At 36.2% G+C, this 13,707-nt stretch overlaps 1 protein-coding gene across 1 annotated transcript in view; it reads right to left on the minus strand.

Annotated features, from left to right (window-relative positions):
• The window catches only part of MDFIC (MyoD family inhibitor domain containing), a 45,751-nt gene that overhangs the window by 9,605 nt on the left and 22,439 nt on the right, over window positions 1-13,707 (minus strand). Inside the window, exon 3 of the mRNA XM_009072172.1 lies at window positions 1,908-2,183. Coding sequence (XP_009070420.1) covers window positions 1,908-2,183 — 276 coding nt within the window. The remainder of the gene's footprint in view (window positions 1-1,907; window positions 2,184-13,707) is intronic.

Consider the following 13,707-nt stretch of genomic DNA (forward strand, 5'->3'; position numbering starts at 1 on the left):
TGAGTTTACTAGTATACTCTTCTGGCTTTGCATAGTTAGATGTAGTCATCATTAAATATATATATATACACATACACACAGAGATACATACATACATACGTGCAGTCTTCAGAAAGTAATCATAAGGGGTTAACATGACAAAGTAATAATGCAATTATTTTTAAGTTACAGATAATAATTTTTTCCTTAAATAGTAGACTCTTGCTTGTGTTAACTTATGTATTTCAATTGACGATTGCCAGTCTCTGATTATGCACCTTATAAAAAAACTGAGGGATGATAGCACAAATAAAGTATATATTGATACTTCCTGCAAGGTAACAGCTTGATAAGAATATTACTTATAGCTTATAGTTTCCCCATGTATCCCCACAGGATACATTATTGAAAAGCTGAAGAAACTGTCAGAAGACTTGTACATGTGTGCATGCAGCTGTGTTTACACAAATATAAAACATGTCTGTCAGAGATCTGTAAAGCAAAGCAAATTTCAAAAACAGAAAATTATTTTTAAAAACAAATATTCCCTTAGAGGCATATCCCAATACACTAGACATACTTTAATCACTGCATGATAAAACTTGTGCTTCAGTCAGACTGGTTAAGAGAAATCTTAGAGCTGTAGACATTAGCAGCACATGTCAGGCTATTTGGAGGATATATCCAAGTTCCCATATTCAAACTGAGAACTTTACCAGGTTAGATGTACCATGTTGACTATATTTAACTTAGCTATTAGGTGATTCAAGAAATCACATGTGACAGTAAGAATTATCCTGTATTTCTGCACTTTGAATGTATGTGAGTTATACAGTGTGACACCAGTGTGCAATTGTCTATATTCTAATCAGATATGCCTTTAAAATATCAACATTTCTGACTGTATATAAAAATATTCTATACTGGCAGTTTCAGTTGACTAACACAATCATGTGTTGGACACTAAAATCAGACATTAGACTTTAAAGCCAAATCTGAAAGTATCTTATGAATTTTCTCCTCAAATATTCAGTAATTTGACACTAGTATTGTCACAGTTATTAAAAAAACCACACCACACCAACTGTATTTATTACAACACAATTTAGAAGAAAAAAGGAAATATTTACCAAAATTAATTGTATAGGGGAATGAAGAGGGCAGGCACTGCCTCTTCAGAACTCTGCAGGGTTTTTTTTGGAGGTTGAATTTCTTAAATTCAGAGGCCAGTACTTTGTACCAGTCACATGAACACGTCTAGGTCTGTTAAGCTACAGTTTATTGAAAGTGCATGACAGAAAAACATATAGGGAAAATGTCAAGCAAGAGGGTGAAGTGGATTTCACGTAACAGAAAGGGAAGTACAAAGTTGTGATTTTGCAAAGGAAGACTAGAACACTGAATGTGCAGAAAAGTAACAGCAGGTTCGTGAAGATAAACATGAGAACAAACCACAGCAAGGAGATCACCTCATGGAACAGTCTGAATTAAGCCATTCTTGATATTACTATACAGATTCACTGAGTAAGTCTGACTGAAGTAGTTGAAGTCCAGAGAAGTCACTTGACTGACATCAGTAGGCTTCGTTCAGGCCACTACATGCAGTCCCTTCTAATTTCTCTGCCTTTCACATAGGCTGAGAATCCTCCCCATTTCACTCAACAGTACCGTCTCCTGTTTCTCTAAGAATCTGTGTCTGTACCCAACCTCTGGAGGTTCTTTTTTAACCAGTCACATCTATGCCTGCCTCAAACCAATAAAATTTATAGTGCCTCTGTACCATTCTCATAACGGGCACCAGCAAAACCCATTGAGCACATTAATGCTAATCAGAAGAGAGCAGACTGAGGAGAGGCTCAGGAACTCTGGGACCCTGGTTTGGTTGGCTTTTATTCCATTTGGGTTTTTTAATAAGGATATCATCTTACCTTCTGGTGAAGTACCTGGCTTTTGAGAAAACACAGAGCTTATTTTACTCTTCTTGCTGCTGTTGCTGTTGACAGACAAGGTAGACTGAATTTTTTTGTGCATTTTTTCTGAAACAGGAGCCGAAAATTTTCTGTTGTCTGCAGGTATGTGCTTGACACCATTGCGAATTCCACTTCCATTACTCAGACTTGCATGGCCATTTTTGATTTTTCCACTTTCTTCCTCACCCCTTTCCAGTGCTGAAGTATTTGGCTGAGGCAAACGCTGAGGTTGTGCTTAAAATGAAGGAAAGCAAAGGTTAATTATTGATCAAAGAATAGACTGACAAGTTAACATTCCCCCATCAAAACAAGAAAGCGAAAAATATATCTAGATTAAAAATATTTACTAGGTATTCAAAAAACACCACGTCAGCATGAGGTCTAGATTCTTCATGTGGCACTGCAAGGAAAGGTTTGCAAGGCTCTGCGTACTGCAGAGAATAACACAGCTTAGGAAAGGAAAAAATCAAGAATGGGAAAGAAAGCAGCAAAACTGAGATAAACTTAAATTAAGGGAGTCAAATCAATAATGGGGGAAATGCAACCAAATGAAAGTCAAAGGTATAGGAGTGAACATACAGACTGCAGTAACAGAAGTCAAGCTGCAGGCTGGCCAACCTGCCAGCTTTCAGAAAATAATCTGAGTGACTTGGTAGGAGTCCCCTGACACTCAGCCACTATAAATAACTACATTAGAGAAAAATAGGAGTATCCAGGTAATGAACACCACTTTGAGCTTAAATTCATAAAGATCATGGATTGCTGGGAAGTATAAAACCAAATAAAATCTGGTTTTGTGGAGGAGGTAGCCAGAAGGAACATGCATTCAAACACCACACATCTGTGGCAAGCCAGAGTCTGTCACTCCATATTCCTCAACTCAGAATCAGTTTTATAAATGCCTGTAATGGGCCAGTTAGGAACTAAATGGCAAAAAACCGAAATGGTCAAAGGAAAAAAATACAAAACCGGTCAAGGCAGGAATCTGTAGTGACCTGTTTAAGAATCTGAGAGTACATGTTATAAACTGATTCTAATAAGAGGGCATGAAACTTGACCATTGCTCTGTGTTGAGCAACTGTATCATAAAGGAGCAGATTTTTAATAACATGGAAAACAGGTTGCCTATATATTTGAAGTCTGTAACTGAAAAAATATAAAATATGCAGGATTTTTTTAATAACAAAAATAATAAAAATGTGGTTTCCATTGAACAATTCTTATTTAAAAAAAAATGCAGAATTCAGTTGAAAACTATTTAAACTATGCACATAGTAACACAACAAGATTTCATAATCAGAAAGTACCATCCCAATCACCTCTCCTAATCAAAACACTACTGCATCATGTTTGGACATAAAGAGATTTTCAGACAGTCCAATCTTCAACTATTTACAGAATCACAGAATATTCAGAGTTGGAAGGGAAGTTTGTTAAAAATCAAAACTTATAATTCCATTTTAAAAATAGTCAAGGTAAACCTAACCACTGTTAAATACCTTTGTCAACATCAGAAATCAAAATTTTACTCCCAGACTTTATGTCCATCACACTCCATAGCTTTATCTTCACTATCCCACTTAAATGTAAACTGTACAATTAAGGAACAGTGTTTTTCATGTTCCATGCAATGATGTTTCCTCACTCTGCACTGCCTATGATTCCCAGCTGTGGCGTGGTGCAGTTGCACCAATAAACTGGGGATGGGTTAACTTTCCTCAATAAAAAAAAAGAATAGATTATACTAAAAATTCTCTGTGTCTGCTATACTAAAAAATGTCTATGACTGGATGCCAGTTTCTAAAAGTGACAGTTATGACCTTTCCCAAGCCAGCTAAATTTGCAGTGGCAGTTTATAATTTTGTATATTTTTGGGACTTTCCTAAGATACAATACCTTGACAAATTATCCAAAATTCAATCTTCAAAATTAGGTGTGTTTCTGTCAAAACGTGGGTGAATAGCAAATCTTAGAAAATCTAAACAGTTATATGGTTTTGCTTTAATTATTATTTTTACCAAGAGTTTGGGGAGTTTTCTACTTTTTTATTTTTTGATTAATTTTAAATTTATTTTAATTTTTTATTAACAAATCCTGTTCCCAAAGTACTCTTACTTGAGTCTTTTTAGCATTAACATACAACTTTTTAGCTGACTGGCTTTACAGTATTCACATGTGATACGCAGGTCAAATCAAAATGGACTAAAACCCCAAATGGATTAGTTATCTCAATTTAAATTTATTTTAACTTTATTGATAATTTTGCACTAGGGAGACTTGAATCTTATGGTTAAAACACACTTGAAACCAATTAGGAACCATATGACCGCATTCTAGCATAAAGAACAAAAGCAATTGACAGTTCCAAGATTAAGCCACAACCATTCAGTTTAAAACAGAAATATTTTTACCTTATTTTTTAAAGGTTGTGTATATCTAAAAAAAAAAAAAAAAAAAAAAAAGAAAATTGAGAAAAAAAATCTTCTTAAAACACAGTGATACCCAGGGACTCTCACTCTCTCTTTAATGATCCACTGCTCTCATTCAGCTGTCTTTCTTTTTTCAAATCTTTACATATGTGACAGCTCTCAAAAGTAGACCATAGACCATCTGGCATTTTCCGAGGTGTAACTTGTGCAAATTCAGCTCTACTGGGAACACAATGCTATCTTCTGCCTGCGTTATAAAAGATACAATAGAATGTAGAACTTATGAGTTGTTTTGAATTATTCATTTTTTGCCTGTATATTCAAGAAATTTTACAAACTCTGCATTTTGTACTACATAATCACATGCGTTAAAGGTACAAAGAAACTTTTTGACACCTCTTTTCTACAGAAAGATGGCATTTTGTTTGATATGTGAACATTCAGTGCCTGTTATATCATTCTAAACAGGCTGTGTGCTGCTACAAAAGATCCCATTTTACACTCTATGTATGAGCAAAAATTTTATTCTTGATATTCAGTAACTAATGCAATACACATCAAAATTTCAAATATATGTTGGATTAACACTCAGCATCTTCAAATTAGGATGGCACTGGTCACTTACTGTATGTTAAAGATTTAAGAAAAAATCATTCCTCAGACAACATAGCAAAATTGCCATTTCAAATATCCACAATGAGCAGTTTCAAAATGTCCTAAGAAATACTGTGCTTTTCAGGTTAATATGTTTTTAATCTTTAGCAAAACCAGTAGATTTAAGTCAATATTTTATACAGGGCTAACACTAGTGGATTTTCAATAAGAATGATAAATATTGGATTAATGATTCAATAGACGGAATCTTTTTTGATAGAAAACTAACAGATAATGTAGGTAGTAATAACTGTACATGAATCTGCTGCCTGTGGAAAAGCAATAAAAAGGCAATATATTGCTATAGCATATAATCTATTAGCATGTTTCACTGCTTGTCATTGGCTTCCTTTTGAAGTGGGCCTTAATACAATAACTTGTGCTGTTATTTAACTGACTTTGCATAATAAGTTAATTGCAAGGTTACTATTTGGTGAATTTGAGTAGTAAACATTTATTATGGTTTTGATGGTTTTGAAGTAACTATGAGCATTCCCTTTCAAACTGTAAACCCCTTAGCACAGTTTAAGCTAATATTCATGTATATATGCACCCTGACCATATATTGTTTACACCTTGCAAAGTACCAACTATTCTTAAGAGAAAAATCCTGATGCACGCATTTAACAGAAAAATGTATGTCAACACAGGGAAACTCTCAACCAAAAGAGGACAGTCTAAGCTATCATTAGGGATTTTAGACAAAACACTAACCAAACATACACTGAACACTGACTCCTCTGAGTCAAAGTGAATCAAAAGAAAACATCAGGAGGGAGAGAAGAATTGAGACAGCTAATTAGTAGCCTAATCACATCAAAAGCAATTCCAAGGCAGCTGATACAGATGCCCGTGGAGTTTGCTAGTCTGGCCAATGCGCCTGATGGCAAAAATACTTTCCAGTGTACAGTCTGGGTTATGTGACTATGTACCCAGAGAGGTAAGAACACTGTTTTTCTTCAGTTATGACACAATAGTTTATGATAACAAATCAGGCCACAGAAGCAGTATTTTTGCAGGTGGACAAGGGAGGAATAAAATGCACAACTCCTGGGTATAAAAAAACATAACGGCATGTTCAAGTTTTGAGAAAATAGAACATTATTTTGCTTTACAATATTCTCAGCACTTCTCTGCCTCCCAAAACAGCTTCAAGCACAATAAGATGATGAGCTCTTTTTTGGAAATACAGAGGTCCTGACTGGGTCCATTAACACTGGAAGCCAAGATCTACATGCTAATTTGAGCTGGAAAAACTTGGATCTCAGTGGTAGCTGCTCCTACTGCCTCTGCATGGATCACACGGAACAGACCACATGTAAGGGAGGTAAGAATCAGGCCTCTGTTTTTCATCAGTGCTTCTTCATAACCTAAGCTTGAGGGGAAAAATAAAGCAGATGACAGATAGTCAAGGATTGCATAGTAAAACCAGGGGTTGCCTGGATTCTAGAGTAAAATTAAGGTGATTCTAAATTGCTTCTGGAAAAGACATAAATTCTTGAAATATAAGGCAACATTTCCAACTGACTAGCAAAAATGTTGTATGCATTCATACACTCAATAAGCGTAAAATTTCAGTGAAGCTGCGAGAACTAAAGTATCTCAATCTCTCTCCATCCCCACTAAAATCCTGACTAGTCTCTACATGATCTTCAAACTACATCAATAGTTTTCTCTGCCTAGCTATCCAGAATATTAACATTCAGATTACAAGATGTACCTCTGAGTCAACCTGCGAAGTGGCTTTTGTCAGCAATTATTTTTGAATATTTTCTGGGACACAAATAGCATATACTGCAGGTTCCATATCACAGAAGGCATACATTAACTAAATAACAAGGTACCATCAAGGCACAATCTATCTTTTAAAATCATTTTTTTGCACTGAATTTTTTATACCATGCTGACTTTACAAGGAAAACAAAGTACCAACTAACAGCATCAGCCACCTTTTTAAAACGGCTTCTTGTAAGACGTGAAGACATCTTCAAAATGAATACAATATATTATTATGAAACAGGATATCCTTTGTAATGAGAATACTGTAGTAAAATTGCTGGTACGAGTTTTACAGAACCCACACTGAGAACACTTTGTTAAAATATGTCTGAGAACACATCCAGGGAACACCTGGTATAACAGAAATGAGGCTGGCAGGGGACAAAGGGAAAAGACATTTTATCCCGTCAGCTCTCAGTTGGTGAAGGGCAGACAAGAATGGCAAACAGATGTGTGGATGTGTGTTTATGTGTTGAGAAGGCGACACAAGTGCACAAGAAGGTGCCAAGAGTACTCTTAAATCTGTGCAAAGACACCTGCAGTGCTTTCCTTTGGAAGCACTGCAGGACCTTACACACTGTTTGAAGGGTTGCAGGAATTGTATAAAAATGTCTTTGACATACCCAGAAAGAAGCAGTTACCACAGGGAAGAATGAAAAAGGCTGGTAGCCAAAGGTTTACAAAGTTGATAGGCATTCCCACTGAAAATATGGAGTGAATTTCTCTATTTACAAATCCTCCTTCCTGGTACGACTTTGCAAAATTAGTAAATGCCTGCTGATTTTCTTTAATGATAGGAAAAGCAAATTTTTAATCATTGCTGAACTGAGTAAATCCCTAACAATTTTAGTTACCTATCTTTTAACAATTATCTCAAAATCAAAATAACCTTTTGTCTTCTAATTGCCATTAGATTGTCAGTAAATTCTCCTTCTTTATCATACACATATCTTGCCATCATTAGCAATGTTTTTTCTGAGACTGCAAATATTGGCATCTATGATAAACTTCATAGATGATCTAAAAATTCGTGGTAGATCACAATATAATTAAAGCTAATTCACATAATGCAAAGACTGTTAAGCTACATCCACATAAAGTGGAACAGAGTTCTTACTGCAGCATAGAGTTTGTCACTTCTTGAGAACAAAGACCAGGAGCTCACCAGAAAAAATCCTAGGAAAGAGCCAAACACAAACCAGGGCATTATAGGTAACAGACACCCAGACACCTGGGGAATTAATTTCTATATACAGTTGCATTCAAAAGGGGGCAATTTTACTGCAAGATTTCCACTTGCAACATTTATCTATCAACTTTTCTTCTAGTGCATTCTGCTAGGACTGGAAAAGAACTGAAGTTTATTTGCTCCTATGTTTCACAGCACTACAACTACTTACTGCAGTGGAAACAGTTGCACAGACCTGTGCAATGGCGTGTTTACTTGTGGTCACCATTCCAATGCTCCTTGGGCATATTTATGGTGTTTAACACATTCATCAGTTACTACTGCAGCTAGTTTTTTGCTTGTTGTGTTTGAGCTTTTTTAATTTAAGGTGGGTTTACCTTTTATTCAAGGTAAACTGCTTGGTTATTTTGTCCTGTTTTCTACATAGGTAGAAAGAGGTACAGAGGCATCTTAATCTACTTGGGTTTTTGTTTATTTGTTGTTAAATCTTGCTTTATAATGCACAGTGGCTTGCAGAAATTGCATCTGAGAGCAAAATAATCAATGCATTAAGAAACAGAGAATTAGGCTTTTTGATAATTCTTAAAATGATGAAATTAATCTATTCTCCCACACAAATAATCAGTAATTTCATAGATGTGCACAGTCCCTGAAACCATAAAGGATACAAGGGGTGCAAACCCAGGACAATCACATCTCACTGAGGAACAGAATGCTTTGCTTCTGGAGCTCTAATTTTAAAAGGGAGATTTTAATCAACCACTAGATGCAAAAGAGGTAATCCAAGCTGTTGGCATGACATTTACAACAGTTACGCAATTAGTACCTACCACAACCTATGGTTACACCACTGCATAAAGACACACTGGTGTCCTACCGAACTTAAGACATTAAGTCAAATATTTGAAACCGTTTCAATGCCCCTCACCACTGCGTTACTTGTTCCCAAATCAAATAATAAATATCAAAGAGAAGCTACAAACAACAGGATATCACTTGCTGGGTATTGCCTCATAAGCAGCACAGCAGGATGTACCAGACGGGAGAGATAACCTCAACATCATTAACAGCTGTAACCTGAGCGAGTGTGCAAACAGGTCCACTTGCCTCCAGCATCTCCTGCTACCTTCCTCAAAACCCTAGCAACCACCAACAAACTAGACCCTGTTGCACTGCAGGAAAGAACATGGGATAGTGAGGCGAACAGCTTCTCAGCCTAGCCCGTTCACCACTCACCTGTGAGAAAATACTCAAAGATCAGGTTGACTTTCCACATATACTGAGTTTTCAGATGTCAAGATTACAGTGCTCAGCCAAGCTCATACAGAAAATGCATAAAAAACTGGTTGTGTTTGGTTTTAAATGAAAGCAAATGGTTGGAATGAGCAATTCCCTTAATGCTGACTTCTCCCTTATTTCTCATCCTCATCTCACATAAGTGACAGAATTTCAGAATATTCCAGAGTGTTCCACCTCAAGTGTTACCACCTGCTCACACCTGTTACCTTTTGTAATCTCTATAATTCTAAGTAATACTCAATGCTACTATTAACAATATTAGCCAGATGCAGAAATTAAAAAATAGAAGGGAAAGCATAATGACAGCAACAAAGATTAATATAAAAAGGGAGCAGGAAAACACAGGATATCAGTACAAAAACAGTAGTACATTGGTAACTGAGTTTCTGATTCCCTTGCTGCACTTACTTTCTCTCTCCTATTCTTTCTTGCAAACTATAGCCAATGCTACGTTTGGCATCGACTGATAGTAAGTACCTGAAAACCAAAGAAAAAAGAAAGAAAGCAGAGCTGCAAGGAAAATGGAACAGGAGAAGCAAATGGGCAATAACTATGAGAAACAGGCTAAAACTTGGGATTTTACATTATTAAACAATAGTTGGGCAAAAACATCAAAAGAAAAAAGAGCAGATAGCAACCACCCAGAAGAAGACAGCCCTGGAGGGCAAGGAGACAAAGGGAAAAGATACATAGTGAGCTGAGCCACTTTAGTCTTTGAGGGCAGATAAAAGTACAGAAGAAGAAATAAAACAAAAAAAAAATCACATGTCAAATCCCACTAGATCTGAGGTATTTGCTACAAATTTTACAAGTAGGAAAATAATTAAATGATAAATCATTAGTTGATAAGCAGTGAAATAAAAGAAAGATAAGCACATCATACGTATACAATGATGTACCACTGAAGCAATAGTTCCCCTTCTGCTTGAGGTCAGAGAAGCTCCTGAAGCCCAGGCCAAAAATCAGCCACATTCAGCAATAGCAGCATGATGGAAAATGTAAATTCTGTACCAGAAAGCAGTGTGAAGACTTGAGGTCCACAACAATAACCCTTTGTGACCTAGCTTTTGATTGCACAGACTGTATAGTTAATAGAGTGATTGTCAGTAGGAGAAAAAACATGTGGAAATGTAGAACGAAGCGCAGCAAGTGCCCATGTATTTCCTGATCCTGAAAAAGCAAAGTGTGAGGAGGAAGAGAATCAGCAGGTATTTGCACAGACAACATTAAATACACTGAGAAGGGTTAGTCTCTGTTACGGACATTCTTTAGCTACAGGAATTCCCTCATAGCAAGCAGGGTCTAGCAGATGGGCAGAGGACCCCCTTCACCAATCCACCTGACTGCTATGCCCCTTGGCTGGATGCGTGGGGCTTCCTTATCCCGAAGCACTCCAGGGACCCCAGGTCATCCAAGGATTTTGAGTCACACACAGAAAGTCCATGCAGAGCTACCATCACCAAGGCTGTCTCTTGGGCTGCTCTATGCCACTGACACAACAGCTTTGCATCAGGATGACCCAAAAATGAGAGCTCCTTTTTCCTCTCTTGAGCTAACTGGTTTGGTGAGCCTAGAAGTAATATGGCACAATCTCACCCAAAATGTTTTTGTGCAAGCTGTGCAAATAAGATTCTTGAGAATACACTTTGAAAAGTCCTCTGTGTAAGAGCTTTTGAAAAAACTAAATTCTGTTTTTTCCTTCCATAGATTCAAAACTGCAAGCAACCATGGACTAAAGGCTGCATGTATCATAGCTCACTGCATTTTCCCTTCCCCACCCTACAGGCAGGTTTTTTTACTCAAATAAAGTAGCTTCATATGCAAAGGGAAAGGCAATGGGATATTTCAGAATATAAACATTTTTCAACTAAATGATTTGTGTGTTCAATTCTAAGTTGAATGCACTCAACTTCTAATCATTCTCACCAATACTTAGCACAAAGGCAAATATGTCTCACTTAACTGCTTATTTACTGTATTCTACTGAAATGATCTAGGAAGACCTCTCTGACTCAGCTGCATGAACACACCCACCCTGGCCAGGCTTTCATACATGACCTCCATTACATGAATTCAATATAGCGGGGGAAAAAAAACAACCAGGTAAATGAGCTTTAGCCTGCTGCTCATGCGTGCCTCCCATAGAGCAGTGCAAAAGTCAGATTGCTGGCCATGTCTGGCAAAGACTGAACTTCCTGTAAAAATGATGCACTTGGTTTCCTGAAAGGAAGCAAAGCATAAGCTGCTCAAACAATTCACAAGAAAGCTCTGATATCTGAGCCACAGAGTTACAAACCTGTCCTGAGAGAAAAATACAGTGTCACATCAGTGACCAACAGCTACGAGTGCAAAAATCAGAGAAACAAATGCACTGACGCAAAGGAAAAAGCATCAGATTAGCTGAAGAAACAGATAAATTGCCTTAATGGGATGAAATTGCCTGTAAAACATTTTTCTTTCATTCCACAACCGAGCTAAAATTCTGATTCTCCACTCTGTGCATGAAGCAAAATACAATTCTCTATTAAACTGTTGTCCCCAAATGATATTAACATACTAGAGGCAAATAGCACCTTCAAGTCCTTATATCGCAGAAGCGACTGAATAGCAGTAAAATGCTAGTTTTTAATCTCTAACATGCAGAAAGGGAGTATTCTTGTTTCAACATGTCTAAGAGCATTCACCATAATATATGGGATAATTTTCATTCTCTATTAAAAATATAAAAAAGAATTCTTTCAACTTATAAAATGACGGAATTTGACTCACTGCAGTTTATTTAGTTAATCTTTTGTTTACAAATACTTCTAAGCAGCATGTAAATTTGGATGAGGCCAACGCTTTGAATTACTGCTTTTTGCAACATTTTTTTTTGTCTTACAAGACATACATCCTTTTTTTCACAGAAAAAAAGAAGAAAATCCTTCAGCACACTAATCAGAATTACTTTTTTTATAAAATCAAGTGCAGATACAGCAGTGAAATCTGGGCTATGTCAATATTATTCACAATACTGAAAAGTATCCATTTACTCATTTTAAAATATTTTGTTACAGGGTTTTGCAACAAAATGAAGGATTTCATAGAAAAACAGCATTTTAAGTGATAGCATTAGCATTTAGCTACTTTTTTTTGGTCCTTTTAAAATTCAAGAGCTTTAAAAAGTCACAGCTGAGGCAACAAGCTTCTCTTACCCCAAAAGATCCAAAGTACAGTGCCACCTGCCATTTTATTTGCATCGCTGCCATAGACCTGCCATTTGGAGTTGATTCCAGCACTCTTTTCTTAAACATTCCTTCAGCATAACTGCCTACATTTTACTGTGCCATAACATTTTCTTAGGCTGCTAGAAATAACAACTCACAATGGGAACGTTTCCATACCACCTTATATTTAATTAGTGTTATGATAATTTAGCCAAAATTCCCTGTTTCTGTACAGTGCAGTACCGAGAAGCCAAACTACTCAAAAATCATCAGTATTTTATTTTTAAATACATCCTTTATATTGGCATTCTCAATTTTCAGTCTTTAACTTTCTGCTTTTGTCAACAGCTACAGACCAAGACCAGGTTAATTGTTTTTATTTTACCAAAATTTAAATCTCACATAATCACATGGTTCCAGAAGCTTGAGTTTTGTAGTGTGTTGTAAAATTTAAGAGCTTGTTTGGGGTTTTTTTCCTGAATTGCAAATTATCTTTTTCTAATGTTTAATACACTGTTAATTCTCCAATAGTCAAAATATTAATTTAAATAAGAAGGTTCATTGCTACTTACAAAACAGTTTAAATGTTGATGCTAACAGAGGGGCTGAAACAGGCTTTTATACTGAAGCACTTACATTTTTCTAGTCAGGCTCTAAGCACAACCTTACTGTCATTCCTTACATGTATGTAATTGTATTAGAGAAAGATGTGAGGAAACAGAAAAACATACTGTTCAAGCAAACAAACAAATAAAAAAGGGGGGAAGAGGGCACCAGAGAAATTTACGCAAACAGAATAGAGATAAATGGCTTGGAGTCAGAATGGGTCAGTCATTTGTCTCTCTCTTTATAAAATAAATATGAGAAAGAGGGTGCAGAATAATTTGTTAAAAATTGAAACAAACCTTCAGCACTCTTCCAACTTTGACTCTAACATGATAGCCACCACTTTTCTCTCTAGCATATAACTGATACATATCCTTTACTTTCTTCCAAAATTACCCTACTTTCTAAAGGATTTTTTAAAATCAAAATGTTGAAGACTGATTCCATTATAGTCATTGTGAAAAGTATTTCTAAGTTTTGCAAGCAAGGTGTATTAATCTACAGGAAACTTCCCTGTGCTATTAAAACAAGTCTCCACTCCTTTTCCATAAGGACTTATTCCAGAAATATCCAACAAAACATTAATAATGAGACCT

This window comes from Acanthisitta chloris, unplaced genomic scaffold, assembly GCF_000695815.1.
Source record: "Acanthisitta chloris isolate BGI_N310 unplaced genomic scaffold, ASM69581v1 scaffold9583, whole genome shotgun sequence".
NCBI lineage: Eukaryota > Metazoa > Chordata > Aves > Passeriformes > Acanthisittidae > Acanthisitta > Acanthisitta chloris.